Source organism: Salmo trutta, chromosome 25 (assembly GCF_901001165.1).
Source record: "Salmo trutta chromosome 25, fSalTru1.1, whole genome shotgun sequence".
NCBI classification, from domain to species: Eukaryota; Metazoa; Chordata; class Actinopteri; order Salmoniformes; family Salmonidae; genus Salmo; species Salmo trutta.
Genome location: NC_042981.1, coordinates 43,760,337 through 43,787,126, shown reverse-complemented (window position 1 = coordinate 43,787,126; position 26,790 = coordinate 43,760,337). Strand labels below are relative to the sequence as shown.

Genomic DNA, 26,790 nt, shown 5'->3' with positions numbered 1-26,790 from the left:
CAACTGTAAAGTTTGGTGGAGGAGGAATAATGGTCTGGGGCTCTTTTTCATGTTTCCGTCTAGGCCCCTTCGTTCCAGTGAAGGGAAATCTTAATACTACAGCATACAATGACATTCTAGATGTTTCTGTGCTTCTAGCTTTTTTATTTATTCTTTATTTAAATGGGCAAATCAGTTAAGAACAGATTATTTTATAGTGACGGCCTTTACCGGCCTAACCCAGACGACGCTGGGCCAATTGTGCGCCGCCCTATGGGACTCCAGATCACGGCCGGTTGTGATGCAGCCCAGGATCGAACCAGGGTCTGTAGTGACGCCTCTAGCACTGAGATGCTGCGCCACTCGGGAGCTTTGTGGCAACAGTTTGGGGACGGCCCTTTCCTGTTTCAGCATGACAATGCCCCTGTGCACAAAGCGAGGTCCATACAGAAATGGAATGGTTTATCAAGATCGGTGTGGAAGAACTTACAGCCTGCACAGAGTCCTGACCTCAACCCCATCGAACACCTTTCGGATGAATTTCAACGCAGACTGCGAGCCTGTCCTAATCGCCCAACATCATTGCCTGATGTCACTAATGCTCTTGTGGTTGAAAGTCCCTGCATCAATGTTCCTACATCTAGTGGAAAGCCTTCCCAGAAGAGTGGAGGCTGTTATAGCAGCAAAGGGGGGACCAACTCCATATTAATACCCATGATTTTGGAATGAGATGTTTGAGGAGCAGGTGTCCACATGCTTTTGGTCATGTAGTGTGTGTATATTATAACACATTTTATAACTAACAATCAATTAGACAGTCAGAGAATTGCAAATTCCAAAAACAGTGCATTCAGGGCACATGCCCAGTGATTTGTTATGTTTGAGCAGAGGAACACAGCATTAGCCATGGCAAAATGCATAGAATTGCAGGAAATTAGCTTTTAAAACGGCGTAATGTCCTTTATGCCACCAAGATGCCCTTTCCAGCTAATACTGTTAAAATTTACACATCCTCTTCCAATGTACTGTGGAATCCAAATAATGAAATTATCTTCCAAATGTATTAATTTTAAAATGTTGTTTACTTATACTTGCCATCATTTAACTAATAATAAGACGAGACATATATTTCTGCTAACTTATATATTATTGGGGTTGCCGATTTGCCTGGGCGGGGGTCCCTGAGCAAGAAAAGTTTGAAAACCCCTTGCCTTACCAGTATAACCAAATAAACCGCCAAACCAACCAAATATAGTCAATCCAACATAACATCAGCAACTAAACCTGGCAAACGTATTTTTGAACCCTCCCAGAACACAGAGGTGGGTATGAAGGCTGTGTGGTACGGACCCAGGGTGCTGGTGGAGGGGGCGGACGCAGAGACCTTCACCGAGGGAGAGACGGTCACCTTCATCAACTGGGGCAACATCATCATCACCAAGATCCACAAGTAAGTTGAATAGATTTTTGGACGTGCAACTTTTTACAAGAGGGCTTGTGTTCACCCAGTCCCAGAAAGCTACATTATCAGTGCAGCAGTGAAACACCATATTGAACTAATCTAGATAAGTTGTTCTGTGGCTCTCCAGAAGCTGGGATCACAACTAGGATCACTAGCATAGATGGCATAGATACACTATGTAACTCGTCTCTCTTTCTCTGTCTCGCTCTCGGTCTCCTCTCTTTCTCGCTCTCTGTGTGTGTGTGTGTGTGTGTGTGTGTGTGTAACTGATGTATCGCATTAAAAAGGCTAAGTGAAATTTTACCAAATGTAGAAGGAAGAAAATAAATATCTCAATTCCCTAACTATTATCCCCTCATCTCTCTTTATCTCTGTGTGATCCAGAGATCCCAGAGGTAAGGTAACCTCCCTGGAGGGCAAGCTGAACCTGGAAAACAAGGACTTCAAGAAGACCACCAAGATCACGTGGCTGGCCGAGACCCCCCACGCCCCCCTCCTGCCCACAGTCTGTGTCAACTACCAGCACCTTATCACCAAGCCCGTCATGGGCAAGGAGGACGACTTCAAGGAGTACATCAACAAACAGAGCAAGGTGTGAATGTGGATGGGTCAAGCCTGGGGGTGTGTATGAGGGAGTGTGTGCATGTGATGTGTGCTAAACTGTTACAAGAGGGCTTAAGTAGTTAAAGATCATCATTATGTTACAAGAGGGCTTAAGTAGTTAGTAAAGATCATTATTATGACTAGAGCAGATATCATTGACCAGTATGAAGAATCGCTTGTAATCCTTCCTGAAAACTGAACAGGGTTCCCTATTTCTCCCTCTTTCTTTTCCTCACATCCCTCTCATATTCTCTCTTTCCTTCTTCCTCTCTCCCATCCTTTCTTTTTCTCAGCTAGAGGAGAAGATGCTGGGAGACCCATGTCTGAAGGACCTGAAGAAGGGTGACATCATCCAGCTGCAAAGGCGGGGCTTCTACATCTGTGACCAGCCCTACGAGCCAATCAGGTTTGTCCTATCTTCTCTTCAAGGTCTTTTTGGCAGGGATGCTAAAAAGTTTTTGGCAGGGATGCGTGGGTGAATGGTGAGTTGGATAGATGGATGGATAGAAGGATGGTTGGATGCAGACTTGGGTTCAAATGCTCTTTGAAATGTCAATTTTCACTAAATGTTAATAATGTGGTCTCAAAATACATAATAAATAATTTGAGAACATGAATGTGGAAGTTGTTAACCATGTCTAAATCCCAGTACTGTACTGTTTGTGCTCCCGAGTGGCGCAGCGGTCTAAGGCACTGCATCGCAGTGCTAGAGGCGTCACTACAGATCCGGGTTTGATCCCGGGCTATGTCGCAGCTGGCCGCGACTGGGAGACCCATGAGGCGGCACACAATTGGCCCAGCGTCGTCCGGGTTAGGTGAGGGTTTGGCCGTCAGGGATGTTCTTGTCCCATCGCGCTCTAGCAACTCCTGTGGCGGGCCGGGCGCATGCACGCTGACACAGTTGCCAGTTGGACGGTGTTTCCTCCGACACATTGGTGCGGCTGGCTTCCGAGTTAAGCGAGCAGTGTTTCAGGAAGCAGTGCGGCTTGGTTGACTTGTTTCATAGGACGCACAGCTCTCGACCTTCACCTCTCCCGAGTCGGTACAGGAGTTGCAACAATGGGACAAGACTGTAGCTACCAATTGGATATCAAGAAATTGGGGAGGAAAAGGGGAAGATAGATAGATCCCAATACTGTATGTTATGATATTTACACAATATGAGCCCAAATGTAAAGCAAGTGCCGTGCTAAGAACGTTCAATTCTGTGGGACAGCCTTTTTTAGGAAATGTGAAATCGGTGTGTTCATATTCGAGATTGTTATTCCTCACCAGAGTAAGATCGATGTGACATTGTATTGCCAACAAGTATGGGGAAGTCCTGAGGGTGTTTTACGGTCATCAGACGGCCTTGGACTGAAATATAAGATAAAACGTTTTTCCTTCACTTCTGTCCATCAGATGTTTTCAGAGATGAAAAAACATTGCAGGTTACAAAGTAGAGCTTCGTAGCAGCATTTTGGTGTGTGGCTTGTCAGGGATTGTTCCAAATTCACGTCACCACCTGTTTTCAAGATGAGATGCTAGTTAGCTGTGCAAGGGAGTTTTTGCTGAGGTAACACTATTGTGCCAGTGGCAAATTTTGTGATTGATGGTTTAATTTGTTCAAGTGTAAGCTACCAGAATTCACTAGCTACAGACCTACAATCGATAAAAACATAAATACCAGTGAATTGAAAATGTGTCCCATCTATCTTGCTGTGCAGGTGGCAGGCAAGCAGCTCAATCAGTCTCAGCCTAGGCTAATTATTTGATGGAAATGGTGCAGTTTATCCTCTCATCAACAGCAAATATAACATTACAATGTAACACAACTCAGGTGTAGGCCTACCTTAGAAGTAATCTGTTATTAGACTAGAGTAGCCTTCTGAGTTAGGCTGTGTTGGTACTGAATACAACATAACTGTGATATATAGCCTAACTGTTAGTAATAGGTAAATAGTTAATGTGCTTTTTGTTCAAGATTATTTAATCCCAATTATATGTACTCTATCACCCCTGGTATGTGTTCAAGGGTGTCACCTTGCTCCATAGTGTAAACATTCTTTATTGCTTAAGCATATGGCACTGTACACTTTATTTATTATATTTTCTTTATTTTCCTGTACATTAGTACAGAACCAGTCAACAGTTTGGGCACACCTACTCAAGGGATTTTCTACATTGTAGAATAATAGTGAAGACATCAAACTATGAAATAAAACATATGGAATCATGTAGTAACCAAAGAATAGTTAAACAAATAAAAATATTTTTTGGATTCTTCAAAGTAGCCACCATTTGCCTTCACACACTTGGCATTCTCTCAATGAGCTTCATGAAGAATGCTTTTTTCAACAGTCCTGAAGGAGTTCCCACATACTACTACTATTCCCCAGGTTGTTGCTGTTATTGAGAATGTGTTCTCAGTCAATTTACCTGGTAAAATGAGGGTTAAATAAATCAAATAAATATGCTGAGCACTTGTTGGCTGCTTTTCCTTCACTCTGCGGTCCAACTCATCCCAAACCTTCTCAATTGGGTTGAGGTCGGGTGATTGTGGAGGCCTGGTCCTCTGATGCAGCACTCCATCACTATCCTTCTTGGTCAAATAGCCCTTACACAGCCTGGAAGTGTGTTTTGGGTCATTGTCCTTTTGAAAAATAATGGATAGTCTCACTAAGCGAAACCATACGGGAGGGTGTATCGCTGCAGAATGCTGTGGCACTCATGCTGGTTGTGTGCCTTGAATTGTAAATAAATCACTGACAGTGTCACCAGCACAGTACCATCACACCACCTCTTCCATGCTTCACGGTGGGAACCACAAATGCGGATATTATCCGTTAACCTACTCTGCCTCTCACAAAGACACAGCGGTTGGAACCAAACATCTTAAATTTGGACTCATCAGACCAAAGGACCGATTTCCACCGGTCGAATGCTCTTGTTTCTTGGCCCAAGCAATTCTCTTCTTCCTTATTGGCGTCCTTTAGTAGTGGTTTCTTTGCAGAAATTCGACCATGAAGGCCAAATTCACACAGTCTTCTCTGAACAGTTGATGTTGAGATGTGTCTGTTACTTGAACTCTGAAGCATTTATTTGGGCTGCAATCTGAGGTGCAGTTAACTCTAATGAACTTATCCTCTGCAGCAGAGGTAACTCTGGGTCTTCCTTTCCTGTGATGGTCCTCATGAGAGCCAGTTCCATCATAGCACTTGATGGTTTTTAAGACTGCACTTGAAGAAACTTACAAAGTTCTTGACTTTTCCCGGATTGACTGACATTAATTTCTTAAAGTAATGATGGATTGTCGTTCATCTTTGCTTATTTGAGCTGTTTTTTTGCCATAATATAGACTTGGTCTTTTACCAAATAGGGCTATCTTCTGTATACCACCCCTACCTTGTCACAACTGATTGGCTCAAATGCTTTAAGAAGGAAAGAAATTCCACAAATTAACTTTTAACAAGGCACACCTGTTAATTGAAATGCATTCCAGGTGACTACCTCATGCAGCTGGTTGAGAGAATGCCAAGAGTGTGCAAAGCTGTCATCAAGGCAAAGGGTGGCTACTTTGAACACTTTTTTTGCTTACTACATGATTCCATATGTGTTTTTTCACAGTTTTGATGTCTTCACTATTATTCTACAATGTAGGAAATGGTAAAAATAAAGAAAAACCCTTGAATGTCCAAACTTGACTGTGTGTGTGTATATATATATTACCAATGCTGCTACTGCTCATCATGTTTGCACTGTTACTTATGACCATATAAATCGCCCTTGCTGCACTGAGTACCATATTAATAATGCACCGAGATACTGATATTTGATTTGTGAGAGAGCGAGACTCCCCCATTGGTGTGGGGAGGGCAGAATTGTTCTGGTCTTAATGCCCTGACAAAAATGAACTGTCGACATCCTTATGGTGATTAAGCTAAACTCAGCAAAAAATAAACGTCCTCTCACTGTCAACTGCGTTTATTTTCAGCAAACTTAACGTGTTTAGATATTTGTATGAACATAACAAGATTCAACAGCTGAGACATAAACTGAACAAGTTCCACAGACATGTGACTAACAGAAATTGAATAATGTGTCCCTGAACAAAGGGGGGGTCAAAATCAAAAGTAACAGTCAGTATCTGGTGTGGCCACCAGCTGCATTAAGTACTGCAGTGCATTTCCTCCTCATGGACTGCACCAGATTTGCCAGTTCTTGCTGTGAGATATTACCCCACTCTTCCACCAAGGCAAGTTTCTGGGGGGAATGGCCCTAGCCCTCACCCTCCGATCCAACAGGTCCCAGACGTGCTCAATGGGATTGAGATCAGGGATCTTTGCTGGCCATGGCAGAACACTGACATTCCTGTCTTGCAGGAAATCACGCACAGAACGAGCAGTATGGCTGGTGGCATTGTCATGCTGGAGGGTCATGTCAGGATGAGCCTGCAGGTAGGATACCACATAAGCGAAGAGAATGTCTTCCCTGTAACGCACCACGTTGAGATTGCCTGCAATGACAAGCTCAGTCCGATGATGCTGTGACACACTGCCCCAGACCATGACGGACCCTCCACCTCCAAATCGATCCCTCTCCAGAGTACAGGCCTCGGTGTAACACTCATTCCTTCAACGATAAATGCAAATCCGACTGTCACCCCTGGTGAGACAAAACCGCGACTCGTCAGTGAAGAGCACTTTTTGCCAGTCCTGTCTGGTCCAGCGACGGTGGGTTTGTGCCCATAGGCGACGTTGTTGCTTGTGATGTCTGGTGATGTCTGGTGAGGGCCTGCCTTACAACAGGCCTGCAAGCCGTCAGTCCAGCCTCTCTCAGCCTATTGCAGACAGTCTGAGCACTGATGGAGGGATTGTGCATTCCTGGTGTAACTCGGGCAGTTGTTGTTGCCATCCTGTACCTGTCCCGCAGGTGTGATATGCAGGTGTGATATTCGGCTGTACCGATCCTGTGCAGGTGTTGTTACATGTGGTCTGCCACTGCGAGGACGACCAGCTGTCCGTCCTGTCTCCCTGTAGCGCTATCTTATGCGTCTCACAGTACAGACATTGCAATTTATTGCCCTGGCCACATCTGCAGTCCTCATGCCACCTTGCAGCATGCCTAAGGCACGTTCACACAGATGAGCAGGGACCCTGGGCATCTTTCTTTTGGTGTTTTTCAGAGTCAGTGGAAAGGCCTCTTTAGTGTCCTAAGTTTTCATAACTGTGACCTTAATTGCCTACCGTCTGTAAGCTGTTAGTGTCTTAACGGCCGTTCCACAGGTGCATGTTCATTAATTGTTTATGGTTCATTGAACAAGCATGGGAAACAGTGTTTAAACCCTTTACAATGAAGATCTGTGAAGTTATTTGGATTTTTATGAGTTATCTTTGAAAGACAGGGTCCTGAAAAAGGGACCATTATTTTTTTGCTGAGTTTATATATGCAGTTATTAAGTTTCTTTTTTCTATTACTGGAGATTTTTTGCATGCTTCAGAGGTATTGAAAAAGATAGGGTATTGTGTTATTAGGTCACCTGCTTATAATTGTAATTCTAATAATAAATTATACATTTCCCTTTGAAGTGAATGGAACATCGCAATTCGCAGACTATACTGAACAAAAAATATAAACGCAACTATTTCAAAGCTTGTACTGCGTTACAGTTCATATAAGGCAATCACTCAATTGAAATTAATTAGGCTCAAATCTATGGATTTCACATGACTGGGACGACAAATAGGCATCTGTTGCCTCATGCAGCACGACACATCTCCTACGCATAGAGTTGATCAGGCTGTTGATTGTGGCCTGTGGAATGTTGTTCCCACCTCTTCAATGGCTGGATATTGGTGGGAACTGGGACCCTGTCTATCCAGAGCATTCCAAGCCTGCTCAATGGGTGACATGTCTGGTGAGTATGCAGGCCATGGTAGAACTGGGACATTTTCAGCTTCCAGGGATTTTGTTCAGGTCCTTCTGACATGGGGCCGTGCATTATCATGCTGAAACATGAGGTGATGGCGACAGATGAATGGCACGACAATGGGCCTCAGGATTTAGTCACGGTATCTCTGTGCATTCAAATTGCCATCGATGAAATACAATTGTCCATAGCTTATGCCTGCCCGTACCATAACCCCACCACTAGCATGGGGCACTCTGTTCACAATGTTGACGTCAGCAAACCTCTCGTCCATACAACGCCATACATGTGGTCTGCGGTTGTGAGGCCGGTTGGACGTAATTCTCTAAATCGATGTTGGAAGCGGTGTATGGTAGAGAAATACATATAAATTCTCTGACAACAGCTCTGGTGGACATTCCTGCAGTCAGCATGCCAATTGCACACTCCCTCAAAGCTCCCCCAACTTGAGACATCTGTGTTGTGAGAGAACTGCACATTTTCTGGGCTTAACATGTTGTATTTTTAAAAATGTATTCCGTACATACTAATTAGCTGTGGATTTCGCTACACCCGCAATAACATCTGCTAAACATGTGTATGTGACTAATTAAGATTGGATTTGAAGTAGTATAAACAGTTGCATTCTAATTTCATAAATTGTTTCAAATTGTAACAATCTTTTCATTTTTGCATGAAGCATCAAATCCAATTTTATTGGTCACATACGCATATTTAGCAGATGTTATTGCGGGTCTAGCTCCAACAGTGCAGTAGTATCTAACACTTGACGAAACGCACAAATCTAAAAGAATGGAATTAAGAAATATATAAATATTAGGACGAGCAATGTCGAAGTGGCATTGACTAAAATACAGTTGAATAGAATACAGTATATGCATATGAAATGAGTAAAGCAGTATGTAGACATTATTAAAGTTACCAGTCATACCATGTTTATGAATGTGCAGGGTTTAGTAACTGTGGTAGCTGGCTAGTGATTGCTATTTAACAGTCTGATGGCCTGAGAGAGAAGCTGTTTTTCAGTCTCTCAGTCCCAGCTTTGATGCACCTGTACTGACCTTCCCTTCTGGATGGTGAACAGGCTGTGGCTCGGATGGTTGATATCCTTGATGATCTTTTTGGCCTTCGAGTGACATCAGGTGGTGATACAGCCCGACAGTTGTGCATCTGTAAAAGTTTGTGAGTGTCTTAGGGGCCTCAGCCTCCTGAGGTTGAAGAGGCTCTGTTCCGCCTTCACAACACTGTCAGTGTGGGTGGACAATTTTTAAGATTGTCAGTGATGTGTACGCAGAGGAACTTCAAGCTTTTCACCTTCTCCACTGCGGTCCTGTTGTTGTGGATAAGGGCCTGCTCCCTCTGTTGTTTCCTGAAGTCCACGATCAGCTCCTTCATTTTGTTGACGTTGAGGGATAGGTTATTTTCCTGGCACCACTCCGCCAGGGCCCTCACCCCATAACATGAATATAATGTTATGACTACCCTACCTTAAATTATTGGTCTTAAATTATTGTAATTATGTATACCGTACTGCCTCATTGAGTGAACATTTGCATAATATTGCAATTTATTATCATACATTTTTACTTTTATTTGACTCAACTCTGTTCTCCATCAGCCCTGAAAATATGATAACAATATGACAGCCCTATCTTCAGATCAAACAAAACGTGTTGAAATCAAGTATACAGACAGGTGACTTGGTGCCAATTTTCACTAGGGATTAACATTGACCAGTCCGCTGACATTTTCCAATCACTTGAAAACAAGCTATCTCAGCGTAAGTCTTGTCCTCATAAAATAAAGAACCACTGTTTCATGTTAGCCCCTAACACCCAGCTATTGGCTCCAAAATGCTAGTCAAGCTCAATCAAGAAAATTATTCTTCAAAATAAGATTTGAACCCAGGTGTGGTTGGATGCTACATTTTTGAAATAGTTATCACAATGACTCTTTGAAATTAAGCCCTATTACATTGTGCCAGCATGAGTAATGTTACCCTGGTGTTGTGACCCAGTCCCTACAGCTGTAAGGAGAGTCCTTGTGTGCTGCTGTACATCCCCGACGGCCACACCAAGGAGATGCCCACCGCCGGCTCCAAGAGCAAGAGCCAGGCCGCCACCACAGTGAGTATTGTTACCTACCCGTCTACTAGAGTTCATTAGGGAAGGAGAGAGGAACTAACTACAGGCTCATCTCAATAATCTAAAGTGGTTTCATCAAGTTTTCTCCTCCCATTCATCTGCACTGGTCCAAAGATATAGGATGGCTGATGCTCACCAGACAATTTTCTATCAACTGTCATGATCTTTCTGATTAATGCAGATAGGAGAGGCAGTTGTTAGTCAAATTATATTTGACGAGTTTGAATCACTTTACATTTTTCAGATGCACCCTATATTCTTATATATTAATGTAGATTTGATTATTGTACAGTGGCTTGCGAAACTATTCACCCCCTTTGCATTTTTCCTATTTTGTTGCCTTACAACCTGGAATTAAAATTTATTTTGGAGTGTTTTATATCAGTTCATTTACACAACATGCCTACCACTTTGAAGATGCAAAGTATTTTTTATTGTGAAATAAGCAAGACATAAGACAAAAAAAACTGAACTTGATGTGCATAACTATTCACCCCCCCCCAAAGTGGATACTTTGTAGAGCCACCTTTTGCAGCAGGTCTCTTGGGGTATGTGTCTATAAGCATGGCACATCTAGCCACTGGGATTTTTGCCCATTCTTCAATGCAAAACTGCTCCAGTTCCTTCAAGTTGGATGGGTTCTGATGGTGTACAGCAATCTTTAAGTCATACCACAGATTCTCGATTGGATTGAGGTCTGGGTTTTGACTAGGCCATTCCAAAACATTAAACATTTAAATGTTTCCCCTTAAACCACTCGAGTGTTGCTTTAGCAGTATGCTTGGGGTCATTGTCCTGCTGGAAGGTGAACCTCTGTCCCAGTCTCACATCTCTGGAAGATTGAAACAGGTTTCCCTCAAGAATTTCCTTGTATTTAGTGCCATCCATCATTCCTTCAATTCTGACCAGTTTGCAAAATCCCCACAGCATGATGCTGCCACCACCATGCTTCACTCTGGGGATGGTGTTCTCGGGGTGATGAGGTGTTGGGTTTGCGCCAGACAGCATTTTCTTTGATGGCCAAAAAGCTCAATTTTAGTCTCATCTGACCAGAGTACCTTCTTCCATATGTTTGGGGAGTCTCCCACATTCCTTTTGGCAAACACTAAAACGTTTTTTTTCCTTATTTTTTTCTTTAAGCGATGGCTTTTTTCTGGCCACTCTTCCGTAAAGCCCAGCTCTGTGGAGTGTACGGCTTAAAGTGGTCCTATGGACAGATACTCCAATCTCCGCTGTGGAGCTTTGCAGCTCCTTCAGGGTTATATTTGGTGCGTGCGTGCGTGCGTGCGTGCGTGCGTGCGTGCGTGCGTGTATATATGTATGTATGTGTATATATATATATGTATATATATATATGTATGTGTGTATATATGTATATATATATGTATGTGTGTATGTGTATATATATATATATATATATATATATATATATATATATATATATATATATATATATATATATATATATATATATATATATATATATATATATATATATATATATATTTTATATATATATATATATATATATATATATTTTATATATATATATATATATTTTATATATATATATATATATATATATATATATATATATATATGTATATATATTTTATATATATATATATATATATATATATATATATATATATATATATATATATATATATATATATATATATATGTATATATATATATATATATATATTTTATATATATGTATATATATATATATATATATATATATATATATATTTTATATATATGTATATACCGTAATTTCCGGACTATTAAACGCACCTGAATATAAGCCGCACCCACTGAATTGAAAAAATATATATATTATTTTGAACATAAATAAGCCGCACATGTCTATAAGCCGCAGGTGCCTACCGGTACATTGAAACAAATGAACTTTACACAGGCTTTAACGAAACATGGCTTGTAACAAAAATAAATAGGCTTTAATGAAACACAGCTTGTAACAAAAAATAAAAAATTTGCAGTAAACAGTAGCCTACCAAGAAAGTCATTGGTCACCATCTTCCTCCTCCTGTGCACTGAAACCACTGAAGTCCTCTCCTTTGGTGTCGGAGTTGAATAGCCTCAGAATTGCTTCATCCGATATTGGATCGTTTTCATTGTCGCTCTCGTCACTTTCATCCGGAGGCAAATCCACCGCTGAGCCCTCTTCAACATGCAGCAGTCCAGCCTTTCGAAACCTGTTGATGATAGTGGTTTTTGACAATGCTCCACGCTGTCAGGACCCACTGGCAGACTTGACCATAAGTTGCTCTTCACATGTGGCCCGTTTTAGTGAAGGATTTCTCCCCACTTGTCATCCAAGCCTCCCGCTGAACACGGAGCGCCACCTTAAATGCACGATTTACACTGACGTCGAGTGACTGCAAATACTTTGTTGTACCCCCAGGAATCAGGGTGACAAAATGACTACCGTAATCAGAATGATGGGAAGTTTGAGAGCGCTCGATTTAATCTAAACAGTAAACAAAAAAGATGTTTGACCTTAACCCGTTCGGCAATTTAATTGGTCTAATGAAAGCTTCATGCCGCCAAAAAACTGAGCACGTCACTGAATGTGTTTTTTTGGAGAAAAAAAATTGAAAGCGGGAAAAATCCATATATTAGCCGCGTCATTGTTTAAGCCGCGACGTTCAAAGCCTGGGAAAAAAGTTGCGGCTTATAGTCCGGAGATTACGGTATATATACTGAGATGATGTGACAGTTAGATTGTACACAGATGGACTTTATTTAACTGATTATATGACTTTTGAAGGTAATTGGTTGCACCAGATCTTATTTGGGGCTTCATAGCAAAGGGGGTGAATACATATGCAGCACAACTTTTCATTTTTTTATTTTTTTATTTACTGAAACAAGTAATTTTTTTCACTTCACCATTTTGGATTATTTTGTGTATGTCCATTACATGAAACCAATGAAAATCCATTTAAATTACAGGTTGTAATGCAACAAAATAGGAAAAACGCCAAGGGGGATGAATACTTTTGCAAGCCACTGTAGGTTTTTTTAAATCACTGTTCCTTTCCTACCCACTAATCTTTTCTGATGCCTTCTCTTAGATTTCTAACTCCTTGTCTCCTCTCCTCTTAGCCCGCCTCCCCAGCCAAGTGCAAAACCACCCCAGTCTCTGCCCCAGCCCCCCCTACCGCTAGCGACGCCGGCACTGTTTTCTCCTGCATCGTGGCTCAAGGCGAGAAGGTGCGCGATTTGAAAACCACCAAGGCCCCTAAGGAGGAGGTGGACAAAGCGGTGAAGGAGCTGCTCTCACTCAAGGCCCAGTTCAAGCATCTGACTGGCCAGGACTACAAACCAGGCATGGGCCTGCCCTCTAGTTCCGCCCCTCAGAAGGCAGCATCCCCTTCTTCTGACTCCGCCTCCTGCCCCTTTGCTTGCGTCACCCAGCAGGGGGAGTTAGTGAGGAAGCTTAAATCCGAGAAGGCTCCCAAGGTTTGAGTCTATTTTTCTGTTTATCATTTGGTGCAATAACACCCCCAAAAAACTGACATGAAATACTATTGTATCGTTGCGGTAACATTTTTCCAGATTTGTAGCTACTCTAAATTTTGGGAATTTGTCTCTCTCTCTGTTAGTTCGTACGTTAGTTACGTGATATCTCAGACACCACTGGCCTGATTATGTGTGGACCGTGTTAGAGCCTTAAGTGATGTGGACGACAAGGAACTTCAAGCTCTCGACCCGCTCCACAACAGCCCCATCAATTTGGATGGGGGTGTGCTCTCCCCTCTTTTCCTGTAGTCCACGATCAGCTCTTTGCTCTTACTGACGTTGAGGGAGAGGTTGTTGCCCTGGCACCACACTGCTAAGGCTCTGACCACCTCCCTGTAGGCTGCGGTGATCAGGCCTACAACCGTCCTGTTGTCAGAAAACTTGATGTTGGAGTCGTGCGTGGCCATGCAGTCGTGGGTGAACAGGGAGTACAGGAGGGGACTAAGCACACACCCCTGAGGGGCCCCAGTGTTGAGGATCAGTGTCATGGTGTTGGTGCCTAACCTCACCACGTGGTGCCGGCCCGTCAGGAAGTCCAGGATCCAGTTGCAGAGGGAGCTGTTCAGCCCAGGGTCCTTAGCTTTGTGATGAGCTTGGAGGGGACTATGGTGTTGCATGCTGAGCTGTAGTCTATGAACAGCATTCTCACAGTTATTTTCCTTCTTGGATTGGGTCTGGGATGATGGTGTGTCATGACCAGCCTTTCAAAGCACTTCATAATTACAGATGTGAGTCCTACAGTCGATATTCATTTTGGCAGGTTACCGTTGAGCTCTTGGGTACGGGGACAATGATGGTCAGCTTGTGAAACATTTTGTGATGACAGACTAGTACAAGGGGAGATTGAAAATATCTGTGATGACAATTGCCAGCGTTCCTGTGTATGCTTTGAGAACGCACCCTGGTATTCCGTCTGGCCCGGCTGAGCCTTGTGAATGTAAACCTGCTTAAATGTTTTGCTCACATCAGCCACGGAGAGTGAGATCACACTGTCGTCTGGGAAAAACAGGGGCTTTCGAGCAAGGCACAGTGTTATATTCCTTGAAGCGGGCATAAAAGGCATTTAGCTCATTTGGGAGGTCTGCATGAATGTTTCCCTTTGTTATCCGTTATGGTCAGCAAGCCCTGCCATATATGACCAGCGTCAGAGCCGGTGTAATAGGATTCTGCCTTCCTCCTATATTGTCCTTTTGCATGTTTGATGTCTCGACGGAGGTTGTGGCAGGCTTTCTTGTATTCGTCCTCGTCCTGTTCTTTGTAAGCAGTAGCTCTAGTCTTTAGGCCAGTGAGGATATTGCCTGTAATTCATGGTTATTGGTTTGGATACCTTCTTATAGTCACTGTGGAGACAACATTGTCTATGCACTTACTGATGAAGCCCGTGACTGTTGTGGGAACTCCTCTATGCTATTGGTTGAATCCCGAAACATATCCCAGTCTGTACTAACAAAACAGTCTTGTATCCTCGTGTCTGCTTCATCTGACCACTTCCTTATTGATTGCATCACTGGTTCTTCCTGTTTGCGCTTTTGTTTGTAAACCGGAAGCAGAAGAATGGCAGCAATGGTCAGATGTGCCGAAGGGAGGAGAAGGGACGGGCCATGTATGTGTTTCTGTAGGTAGAATAAAAGTGGTCTAGAGTGTTAGTGGCCCTAGTGGTGCAGGATACGTGTTGGAAGAAGTAAGGTAGGACAATTTACAGTCTCCCCGTGTTAGTCTCTGCCCACCAGAAACACTGCCTCTGGGTGAGCGGTTTCTTGTTTGTTTATGACCCCATTAAAGTTTCTTTGAGTGCCAGGGTGGTGTTGGCTTGTGGAGGGATGTAGACAGCGGTGATAATTACGGATGAGAGCTTACAATGGGGTATTCTATATCAGGTGTGCACAAGCTTGAGATTTCCTTCACACTGGAAGCAGCACGTCAGTTGTTATTTATGAAAATACACTCCACCTCCTTTCGACTGCCGCTGCTGTCCTTTCCTGCCGCTGCATGGAAAATCCACTGAGTACTACTTGCATAGCGTCATCATCCAACCACGTTTCAGTAAGACATGTAATATAACAGCTTTTCAAGTCTCTCGAACGAAGCTCATCCATCTTATTCTTGAGTGACTGGACATTTGTCAATAGAATGTAAGGAAGCGCCGGACAGTTTTCTCTTTGCCTCAATTTCACCAGGACTCTACCTCGTCTGCTGCGTTTTGGTAGCCCATGGAACAAAGGAATAGGGTCCTTAATGAACAGTGGAACTTTTGAAGTTGTATTTGAAGTCGAAATCGACTTTAGTAACTATCGATCTGATGTCCAGAAATGCTTAGTGGTCATTTGTGATAATAGTATGAACTTTCTGTACCAAAGAATGTAAAGTGTGCTGAGGGGCCCCCGTGTTGAGGGGTGTGATTTGAGGGTTAGCACGGCGGATGTGTGGTTGCCTACCCTCACCACCTGAGCTGCAGTCAATGAACAGCATTCTCACATAGGTGTTCCTCTTGTCCAGGTGGTAGAGGGCAGTGTGGAATGCAATAGAGTTTCCGTCATATCTGTTGGGGCGGTATGCAAATTTGAGTGGGTCCTGGGTGTCTGGGATGATGGTGTTGATGTGAGCCATGACCAGCCTTTCAAAGCATTTCATGGCTACAGATGTGAGTGCTACGGGACGATAGTCATTTAGACAGGTTACCTAGGCGTTCTTGGGCACAGGGACTATGGTGGTCTGCTTGAAACATGTAGGTATTACAGACTGGGCCAGGGAGCGGTTTACAATGTCAGTGAAGACCCTTGCCAGCTAGTCAGTGCATGCGCTGAGTACGCATCCTGGTAATCTATATGGCCCTGCGGGCTAATGTGAGTAAGACCTTTAGGGTTCCACACAGTCGTCCGGAACCGCTGATGCTCTCGTCTTATGCATGGTTCAATGTTTGCCTCGATTAGCGTCAGAGCCAGCGTAGTCCGATTCTATGTTACTCGTATATCGATTTATAACTTATCACATAACGCACACACAGGGGCACACCTCTTTCGTGCCACATCTCCCAACAGAGCTACTAAAAAATATATATTTTGTCATGATTCCTCTCGTCCCTCCTGTTGCTAGCGGCCCTTTTTACGGGGGGGTGCGCAATGTTAAAAACAATGGGGGGGAATAACGATGTATCACAATGTTTTATGGGTACTTAGTCACGATTGGACAAAAGTTGACATCGCCCAACCCTATTGTGAACTATCAAGTTTTGATTTCCAACGAGAGGAAAAACATTTTTTTTCCTCTCTCATTAATCCACGCAATTTAAGTTTAAATAATTGTCCAGGGGGTGCTGCATAATTTGTTTACTGTTGGCTTGTTTTTAATTGATTACATTAGATTTAGAATCCTGAGGTGAAATGGCCTCCACAATTGTAGTTCCTCCAAGTAGAACATTTCAAATGTGTTTCTTTGTTTTGAGGTTTTCCTGACGAAAATATATGATAAATTCCTTTTTTAAACTCTCTTGTGTTCTCTCCAGGACCAGGTTGATGCTGCAGTCAAACAGCTGCTGGCTTTCAAAGCTGAGTTCAAACAGATCACAGGACACGAGTACAATCCAGGGATGATCCCTCCTGACGCTGCCTCAGCCAAGAATGCCCCCACTGCCTCATCCCCCTCCTCCTCTCCCTCAGGCCTATATGAAAGTGTGACCAAACAGGGAGACACTGTTAGGAAGCTTAAATCTGAGAAAGCACCCAAGGTAAGGTGGAGAAGTGTTCATTAACGCTTTACTTTAACCCTGCCGGTATTGGATATTATTATGAGGTTATAATGGATTGTATAATGGACTCGTCACTCCTATTTTTTATCTAACCTTTATTTAACTAGGCAAGTCAGTTAAGAACAAATTCTTATTTTACAATGACGGCCAAACACTCCCCTAACCGGGACGACGCTGGGCCAATTGTGCGCCGCCCTATGTGTCCCCCGATCACGGCCGGTTGTGATACAGCCCGGGATCAAACCAGGGTTTGTAGTGACACCTCTAGCACTGAGATGCTGTGCCTTAGACTGCTGCACCACTCGGGAGCCCGTTATTTATGTATTATCTCTGTATTTGCTCCAACTGTTCATAACTGTTCTATACATTTTTAGCTCCTTCATCCCTGATTTCTCCTCCCTAACCTCTATATTTGATCAATCGCTCCACAAAGGACCAGGTTGATGCTGCCGTGAAGGAGCTCTTAGCCTTGAAGGCAGAGTACAAACAGGTGACAGGTCACGACTACAAGCCAGGAGCTGCCCTAGCCCCTGCTCCTGCCCCAGTCCAGAGCAACCCAGCCCCCACAGCCACTTCTGGCTCAGGCATGTATGAGCACGTGACTCAGCAGGGTGACCTGGTGAGGAAGCTGAAGACCGAGAAGGCCCCCAAGGTGAGACCAACAGGAAGGGATGATAGGTTGGCATACATTAGGCACGCGTTGGATAAAATATTGAATGGACATCATGCCTGCTCTATTGCAGCATTTCTATCTGCAGAAATTCTTTATTTTATAATATGAACAGCTTTATTAAATTATTTTCGGTAGTTTAAAAGAAAGTGACATGAACCCTTTTATCTTTGTCCCCTCCCTCTCAGGACCAGGTGGACACCGCTGTCAAGCAGCTGCTGTCACTCAAAGCTGAGTACAAGCAGGCGACTGGCCAGGACTACAAACCAGGCGTGGCCCCAGCTGTCAGCCCTGCCCCTGTTCAGGCTAGCCCCGCCCCCCAGGACCAGTCTGGTTCCTCCCCTCAGGCACTCTTCACCCAGGTTGTCCAAAAGGGGGAGCTAGTGAGGAAGCTGAAATCAGAGAAGGCTCCTAAGGTAAGTGGGATTTCGTTTCACTTTGCAAACCTATGACCAAAAATGCTGAAAACGTGTTGGCGAGAAGCTATTCAGATGAGGAATACTGGAGTTTTGGTGCAGGTACCTAGTATAGCTAACTATAAATAATAACATTTATTATATAAATATTTGCTAACAATTATTAATCAGGTTTGTCTTAATGTTGTGATTTAGGGATAACCCTAATTGCTAGTAGATTGATGAAATGCCACAGGCAGACCTCATAACGCAATATAAAATGCCACCAGGACCAGGTGGACTGTGCCGTGAAGCAGCTGCTGGCCCTGAAGACTCAGTACAAGGCCCTCACCGGAGAGGACTACAAACTTGTGGCTGCCGCTGGAGCCTCGAGCAGAGAGGACAAGAACCGCAAGGACCGAGAGAACAAGTCTGAGAAACAGGCAGGAGGAGGAGGGAAGAAGCATCCAAAGGGAGAAAAGGGCAAGGAGGCCTTGTTGGGAAGCACAGGGGGAGGAGGAGGAGATGGTGGTCCCAAGAAACAGACAAGGTGAGAGAGCGGGATGGATGGATGGAGGGGAGGGCACAGGGATGGATGGATGAATAGACATATTTGGTACTTTAATGGAGTGAAGATTTGAAGATAGCAGGATAGATGGCAGAGATGAGAGAGAGAGTAGTGTTGAACATGGGGGGTGTACTGCTGAATGGATGTGGTCCTGTATGGTCAGTTGGTAGAACTTGGTGCTTGCAACGTCAGTGTAGTGGGTTCGATTCCTGCTGAGGTCACCAGTAAGAAAATGTATGGCAGCAAACATAATATTCTTACCTGTATGGTTTGACCTGCTGCGCAATAAGCTCAACACATTGCTCCTATAATTGTTATCGCACACAGTGGAATACCGTCAGGGCCTTCAAAGCATTCAGAGGAGGCCTAATAATATTTTAAATGTTAAGTTATTGAAAATGACTTGTGAAAATTCATTGCTTTGTCTGATGGGGAAGGGGAAAATGAAAAGTGGAATAGGTATTCAATAAGGATCTGGGGAGAAGGCAGAATTTTGGAATGACAGCATGATTAGCCAAGCCGACTCTTTTTATTTTATTATATTATATATTTTTTAATTCCCACGGCTTCCGGACCCTTCTAGCTAGCAGGCTTTGATAAACGTCACCACTGTATTAAATCAGCCAGGAGTTGTTGCTGAATTTCTGCAGTTTTCTGTATAGCTAGCTGGAAAAAAAGGTACACTATTGTAGAAAGCTTCTCTTGGATTTAAAAGCAAAGAACGGAACATCTTATGATTGACAATTTAGCTGGACCGGATGATACATTTATGGTGAGTGTTCTCACTGTTCCATATAGGTGAGTTTGATTAATCAATTAGTCAACTGAGGGCAATTGAACATTTGGTCATCGAAAACCAATTTAAGTGATTTTCTATTGCTGGACACTGGACAAAGATGACTCTGATTCAAAATATGTGTGGCTTCTCCCCCAGCAATAGACAAGTAAACGTACAGTACCAGTCAAGTTTGGACATTCAAGGGTTTTTATTTTTACTATTTTATACATTGTAGAATAATAGTGAAGACATCAAAACTATAAAATAACACATGGGATCATATAGTAACGAAAAAGTGTTAAACAAATCTAAATATTTAAGATACTTCAAATTAGCCGCCACCCTTTGCCTTGATGACAGCTTTGCGCACTCTTGGCATTCTCTCAACCAGCATCATGAGGTAGTCACCTGGAATGCATTTCAATTAACAGGTGTGCCTTGTTAATAGTTAATTTGTGGAATTTCTTTCCTTCATGCGTTTGAGCCAATCAGTTGTTACGACAAGGTAGGGGCTGTATACAGAAGTTATCCCTATTTGGTAAAAGACCAAAGACCATATTATGGCAAGAACAGCTCAAATAAGCAAAGATGAACAACAGGCCATCATTACTTTCAGAAATGAATGTCAGTCAATCCGGGAAATGTCAAGAACTTTGTAAGTTTCTTCAAGTGCAGTCTTAAAAACCATCAAGTGCTATGATGGAACTGGCTCTCATGAGGACCGCCACAGGAATGGAAGACCCAGAGTTACCTCTGCTGCAGAGGATAAGTTCATTGGAGTTACCAGCCTCAGAAATTGCAGCCTAAATAAATTCTTGATAGTTCCATTAACAGACATCTCAACATCAACTGTTCAGAGGAGACTGCACGAATCAGGCCTTCATGGTTGAATTGCTGCCAAGAAACCACTACTAAAGGACACCAATAATAATAAGAGACTTGCTTGGGTCAAGAAACATGAGCAATGGATATTAGACTGTCTATGGAAATCTGTCCTTTGGTCTGATGAGTCCAAATTTTAGATTTTTGGTTCTAACCGCCGTGTCTTTGTGAGACCTTTGCACCATATTATTTATATTTTAACTTTTAACTTTCTTCAAACTACAAATCTACCATTCCAGTGTTTTTCTTGCCATACTTTATTTACTTTGCCACCATGGCATTTTTTTGCCTTTACCTCCCTTATCTCACATCATTTGCTCACATTGTATATAGTCTTATTTTTTTTCTACTGCATCATTGATTGTATGTTGTTTTACTCCATGTGTAACTCTGTTTTTGTATGTTGTCGAACTGCTTTGCTTTATCTTGGCCAGGTCGCAATTGTAAATGAGAACTTGTTCTCAACTTGCCTACCTGGTTAAATAAAGGTGAAATAAAATAAAATAAATAAATAAAGACGCAGAGTAGGTGAACGGATGATCTCTGCATGTGTAGTGGAGGAGGTGGTGTGGGGGTGCTTTGCTTGTGACACTGTCTGTGATTTATTTACAATCCAAGGCACACTTAACCAGCATGGCTACCACTGCATTCTGTAGTTATACGTCATTTCATCTGGTTTGTGCTTAGTGGGACTATCATTGGCTTTTCAACAAGACAATGACCCAACACACCTCCAGACTGTGTAAGGGCTCTTCGACCAAGAAGGAGAGTGATGGAGTGCTGCATCAGATGACCTGGCCTCCACAATCGCCCGACCTCAACCAAATTGAGACAGTTTGGGATGAGTTGGACAGCAGAGTGAAGGAAAAGCAGCCAATAAGTGCTCAGCTTACACTACCATTGGGGTCACTTAGAAATGTCCTTGTTTTTGAAAGAAAAGCAATTTTTTTGTCCATTTAAAATAGCATCAAATTGATCAGAAATACAGTGTAGACATTGTTAATGTTGTAAATGACTATTGTAGCTGGAAACGGCTGATTTTTAGTGGAATATTTAATGGAATATATTCATAGGCGTACAGGGGCCCATTATCAGCAACCATCATTCCTGTGAGGATTTTATAATTTTAAAAGGCTAATTGATCATTAGAAAACCCTTTTGCAATTATGTTAGCACAGTTGAAAAGTGTTCTGATTAAAGAAGCAATAAAACTGTCTTTAGACTAGTTGAGTATCTGGAGCATCAGCATTTATGGGTTCGATTACAGGCTCAAAATGGACAGAAACAGACCTTTCTTCTGAAACTTGTCAGTCTATTCTTGTTCTGAGAAATGAAGGCTGTTCCATGCGATAAATTGCCAAGAAACTGAAGATCTCTTGCAACGGCAGAGTTCCTCTGTCCAGTGTCTGTGTTCCTTTGCCAGAGCTGCAAATAAAAAGCCACATCTTGACTGACCAATAAAAATAAAAAATTAAGATGGGCAAAAGAACACAGACAGACGACAGAGGAACTCTGCCTAGAAGGCCAGCATCCCGGAGTCGCCTCTTCACTGTTGATGTTGAGACTGGTGTTTTGCAGGTACTATTTAATGAAGCTGCCAGTTCAGGACTTGTGAGGTGCCTGTTTCTCAAACTAGACACTCTAATGTACTTGTCCTCTTGCTCAATTGTGCACCGGGGCCTCCCACTCCTCTTTCTATTCTGGTTAGAGCCAGTTTGCTGCCGTTTCCAGCTACAATAGTAATTTACAACATTAGCAATGTCTACACTGATAAATTGTATGTTATTTTAATGGACAAAAATGGGCTTTTCTTTCTAAAACAAGGGAATTTCTAAGTGACCCCAAACTTTTGAGAGGTAGTGTATGTGGGAACTCCTTCAAGACTGTTGGAAAAGCATTCCAGCTGAAACTGGTTGAGAGAATTCCAAGTGTGTGCACAGCTGTCAAGGCAAAGGGTAGCTATTTGAAGAATCTAAAATTGTTTAACACTTTTTTTTGGTTACTACATGATTCCATATGTGTTATTTCATAGTTTTGATTTGATGTCTACACTGTTATTCTACAATGTAGAACATTCAAAAAATAAAGTAAAACCCTTGAATGAGTAAGTGTGTTGCCAAGAAAACTCAAATGTATTAGTTTAAAACTAACTTTGAGTAATCGATTATACTCCCCTAGCAAACAAACTAATCGATTCTGAAAAACTTCCGTTGAACTCGTCACTAATGTTTTGTATTTTGTTTTCTCCAGCTTTATTGCTGTTAAAATTGTGAGTTAAGTTACCTAGCTAAAAGTTTGGCCTTCAACCTTGTTGTTGGCTCAGTTATGAAAAGTTAAAAACGCATTACAAAGTGTATCGATAGTTTTTTTTGTTTTAGCTAATACTAATAAAGTGCTGTAATTGAGTGTTTGACTTGATCTGAATGAGCTGGGAGTGTATTGCATTTTTAAAGAATAATCTCATGCATGTAATGGTGGTTTGGGATGGCAGGCTGTGGCCAGATGAGATTGTTGTTGCGTGCGTGTGAACGCATAACATTTTTGGACTAGACTCTACCACACTATCTACCAAGAGTTTATGTTCTTCGTAGCTGTCTATTTACCACCACAGACCGATGCTGGCACTAAGACTGCACTCAATGAGCTGCATAAGGCCATAAGCAAACAGACTGATTACCAGGACCTATACACAGAGCATGCGCTGACCAACTGGCAAGTGTCTTCACTGACATTTTCAACCTCTCCCTGACCGAGTATGTCATACCAACATGTTTCAAGCAGACCACCAATAGTCCCTGTGCCCAAGAAAGCAAATGACTATCATCCCAAGCACTGACGTCGGTAGCCATGAAGTGCTTTGAAAGGCTGGTCATGGCTCACATCAACACCATCATCCCGGGAAACCCTAGACCCACTCTAATTCGCATACCGCCCCAACAGATGACGCAATCTCTATCACACTCCACACTGCCCTTTCCCAACTGGACAAAAGGAACAGAATGCTGTTCATTGACTACAGCTCAGTGTTCAACACCATAGTGCCCACAAAGCTCATCACTAAGCTAAGGACCCTGGTACTAAATACCTCCCTCTGCACCTGGGTCCTGGACTTCCTGACGGGCAGCCCCCAGGTGGTAAGGGTAGGCAATAACATAACTGCCACGCTGATCCTTAACACGGGAACCCCTCAGGGGTGCGTGCTTAGTCCCCTCCTGTACTCCCTATTCACCCACGACCATGTGGCCAAGCACGACTCCAAAACCAAGTTTGCTGAAGACACAACAGTGGTAGGCCTGATCCCGACAACGATGAGACAGCCTATAGGGAGGAGGTAAGATTCTTGGCAATGTGGTGCCAGGACAACAACCTCAAGACAACGGAGCTGATCCTGGACTACAGGAAAAGGAGGGCCGATCACGCCCCCATTCACGTTGAAGGGGCTGTAGTGGAGCAGATTGAGAGTTTCAAGTTCCTTGGTGTCCACATCACCAACAAACTATCATGGTCAAAACACACCAAGTCAGAGGGCACGACAACACCTTTTCCCTCTCAGGAGACTGAAAAGATTTGGCATGGGTCCCCAGATCCTCAAAAAGTTATACAGCTGCACCATCGAGAGCATCTTGACCGGTTGCATCACCGCCTGGTATGGCAGCTGCTCGGCATCTGACCATAAGGCGCTACAGAGGGTAATGCGTACGGCCCAGTACACCACTGGGGCCAAGCTTCCTGCCATCCAGGACCTATAGACTACTAACTACACTGCTGCTACTCGCTGTTTATTATCTATGCATAGTTACTTTTACCCCTACCTACATGTACAAATTACCTTGACTAACTTGTAACCCCACACATTGACTCAGTACCGTTACCCCCTGTATATAGCCTCGTTATTGTAACTTTCTATTACATGTTTTACTTTAGTTTATTTATTAAATATTTTCTTAGCTTTACTTCTTGAACTGCATTGTTGGTTAAGGGCTTGTTGTATTTGGCGCATGTGACAAATAAAATGGTTTGATTTGAGCTGTGCGATATGGAGTTGTGCCAGAGAGGGCTTTGGCTGTGTAATTGTCATGAATTACATAGGCTATTTGGCATGATGATTAACTTAGGAGCCATGCTTCTGAAGGCCAAGGCCCAATAGGCACAGTCCACTACTGATCACACAACGTAAGCCAAATGCAAAAAAGCACAGATCAGAAATAAGACTTTAAACTCACTATAATCTGCACTGTGATTTAATTGGAAAATGTACTTTAACATTGTAGGTTCTAAGGAGCAGATTTTTTAACCTGGGTTAAGTAAACTCATGGATAACATGCCTTCCCATCGATTTCACATTTATTGGTTATTTTGCTAATTTCTCACTGCCATTTGCTCATGCAAAATGTCACCCTAATGATGCACAGTATATCACAAAAGTGAGTACACCCCTCACATTTCTGTAAATATTTGAGTATATCTTTTCATGTGACAACACTGAAGAAATGACACTTTGCTACAATGTAAAGTAGTGAGTGTACAGCTTGTATAACTGTTCATTTGCTGTCCCCTCAAAATAAAACAACACACAGCCATTAATGTCTAAACCTCTAGCAACAAAAGTGAGTACACCCCTAAGTGAAAATGTCCAAATTGTGCCCAATTAGCCATTTTCCCTCCCCGGTGTCATGTGACTCGTTCGTGTTACAAGGTCTCAGGTGTGAATGGGGAGCAGGTGTGTTAAATTTGGTGTCATCGCTCTCATACTGACTGGTCACTGGAAGTTCAACATGGCACCTCATGGCAAAGAACTCTGAGGATCTGAAAAAAAGAATAGTTGCTCTACGTAAAGATGGCCTGGGCTATAAGAAGATTGCCAAGACCCTGAAACTGAGCCACAGCACGGTGGCCAAGACCATACAGCGGTTTAACAGGACAGGTTCCACTCAGAACAGGCCTCGCCATGTTCGTCCAAAGAAGTTGAGTGCACGTGCTCAGCGTCATATCCAGAGGTTGTCTTTGGGAAATAGACGTATGAGTGCTGCCAGCATTGCTGCAGAGGTTGAAGGGGTGGGGGGTCAGCCTGTCAGTGCTCAGACCATACGCCGCACACTGCATCAAATTGGCTGCATGGCTGTCATCCCAGAAGGAAGCCTCTTCTAAAGATGATGCACAAGAAAGCCCGCAAACAGTTTGCTGAAGACAAGCAGACTAAGGACATGGATTACTGGAACCATGTCCTGTGGTCTGATGAGACCAAGATAAACTTATTTGGTTCAGATGGTGTCAAGCGTGTGTGGCGGCAACCAGGTGAGAAGTACAAAGACAAGTGTGTCTTGCCTACAGTCAAGCATGGTGGTGGGAGTGTCATGGTCTGGGGCTGCATGAGTGCTGCCGTCACTGTGACATACTGAAGCAGAGCATGATCCCCTGCCTGCGGAGACTGGGCCGCAGGGCAGTATTCCAACATGATAACAACCCCAAACACACCTCCAAGACGACCAATGCCTTGCTAAAGAAGCTGAGGGTAAAGGTGATGGACTGGCCAAGCATGTCTCCAGACCTAAACCCTATTGAGCATCTGTGGGGCATCCTCAAACGGAAGGTGGAGGAGTGCAAGGTCTCTAACATCCACCAGCTCCGTGATGTCGTCATGGAGGAGTGGAAGAGGACTCACAAAATATTGACACTTTGGGCCCAATTTGGATATTTTCACTTAGGGGTGTACTCACTTTTATTGCTAGCGGTTTAGACATTAATGGCTGTGTGTTGTGTTATTTTGAGGGGACAGCAAATGTACACTGTTATACAAGCTGTACACTCACTACTTTACATTGTAGCAAAGTGTCATTTCTTCAGTGTTGTCACATGAAAAGATATACTCAAATATTTACAAAAATGTGAGGGGTGTGCTCACTTTTGTGATATACTGTTTGTGTCTTTTCCTAATTCAGACTGGGGCTGGAGGCTAAGAAGGAGGAGAACCTAGCTGATTGGTACTCTCAGGTGAGTGTGTGTGTGTACTGTACATACAGTGCCTTCAGATAGTATTCACATCCCTTAAACTTTTCCATATTTTGTGGTTACAAAGTGGGATTAAAATGGATTGATTTGTCATT

The 26,790-nt window shown here is 43.0% G+C and overlaps 1 protein-coding gene across 1 annotated transcript in view; it reads left to right on the top strand.

Moving 5' to 3' along the window:
• eprs1 (glutamyl-prolyl-tRNA synthetase 1) overlaps positions 1-26,790 on the top strand; it is an 85,828-nt gene that overhangs the window by 47,820 nt on the left and 11,218 nt on the right. Inside the window, exons 14-23 of the mRNA XM_029714071.1 lie at positions 1,293-1,429; positions 1,826-2,033; positions 2,338-2,450; positions 9,970-10,078; positions 13,232-13,588; positions 17,151-17,372; positions 17,827-18,045; positions 18,252-18,479; positions 18,749-19,008; positions 26,626-26,677. Coding sequence (XP_029569931.1) covers positions 1,293-1,429; positions 1,826-2,033; positions 2,338-2,450; positions 9,970-10,078; positions 13,232-13,588; positions 17,151-17,372; positions 17,827-18,045; positions 18,252-18,479; positions 18,749-19,008; positions 26,626-26,677 — 1,905 coding nt within the window. The remainder of the gene's footprint in view (positions 1-1,292; positions 1,430-1,825; positions 2,034-2,337; positions 2,451-9,969; positions 10,079-13,231; positions 13,589-17,150; positions 17,373-17,826; positions 18,046-18,251; positions 18,480-18,748; positions 19,009-26,625; positions 26,678-26,790) is intronic.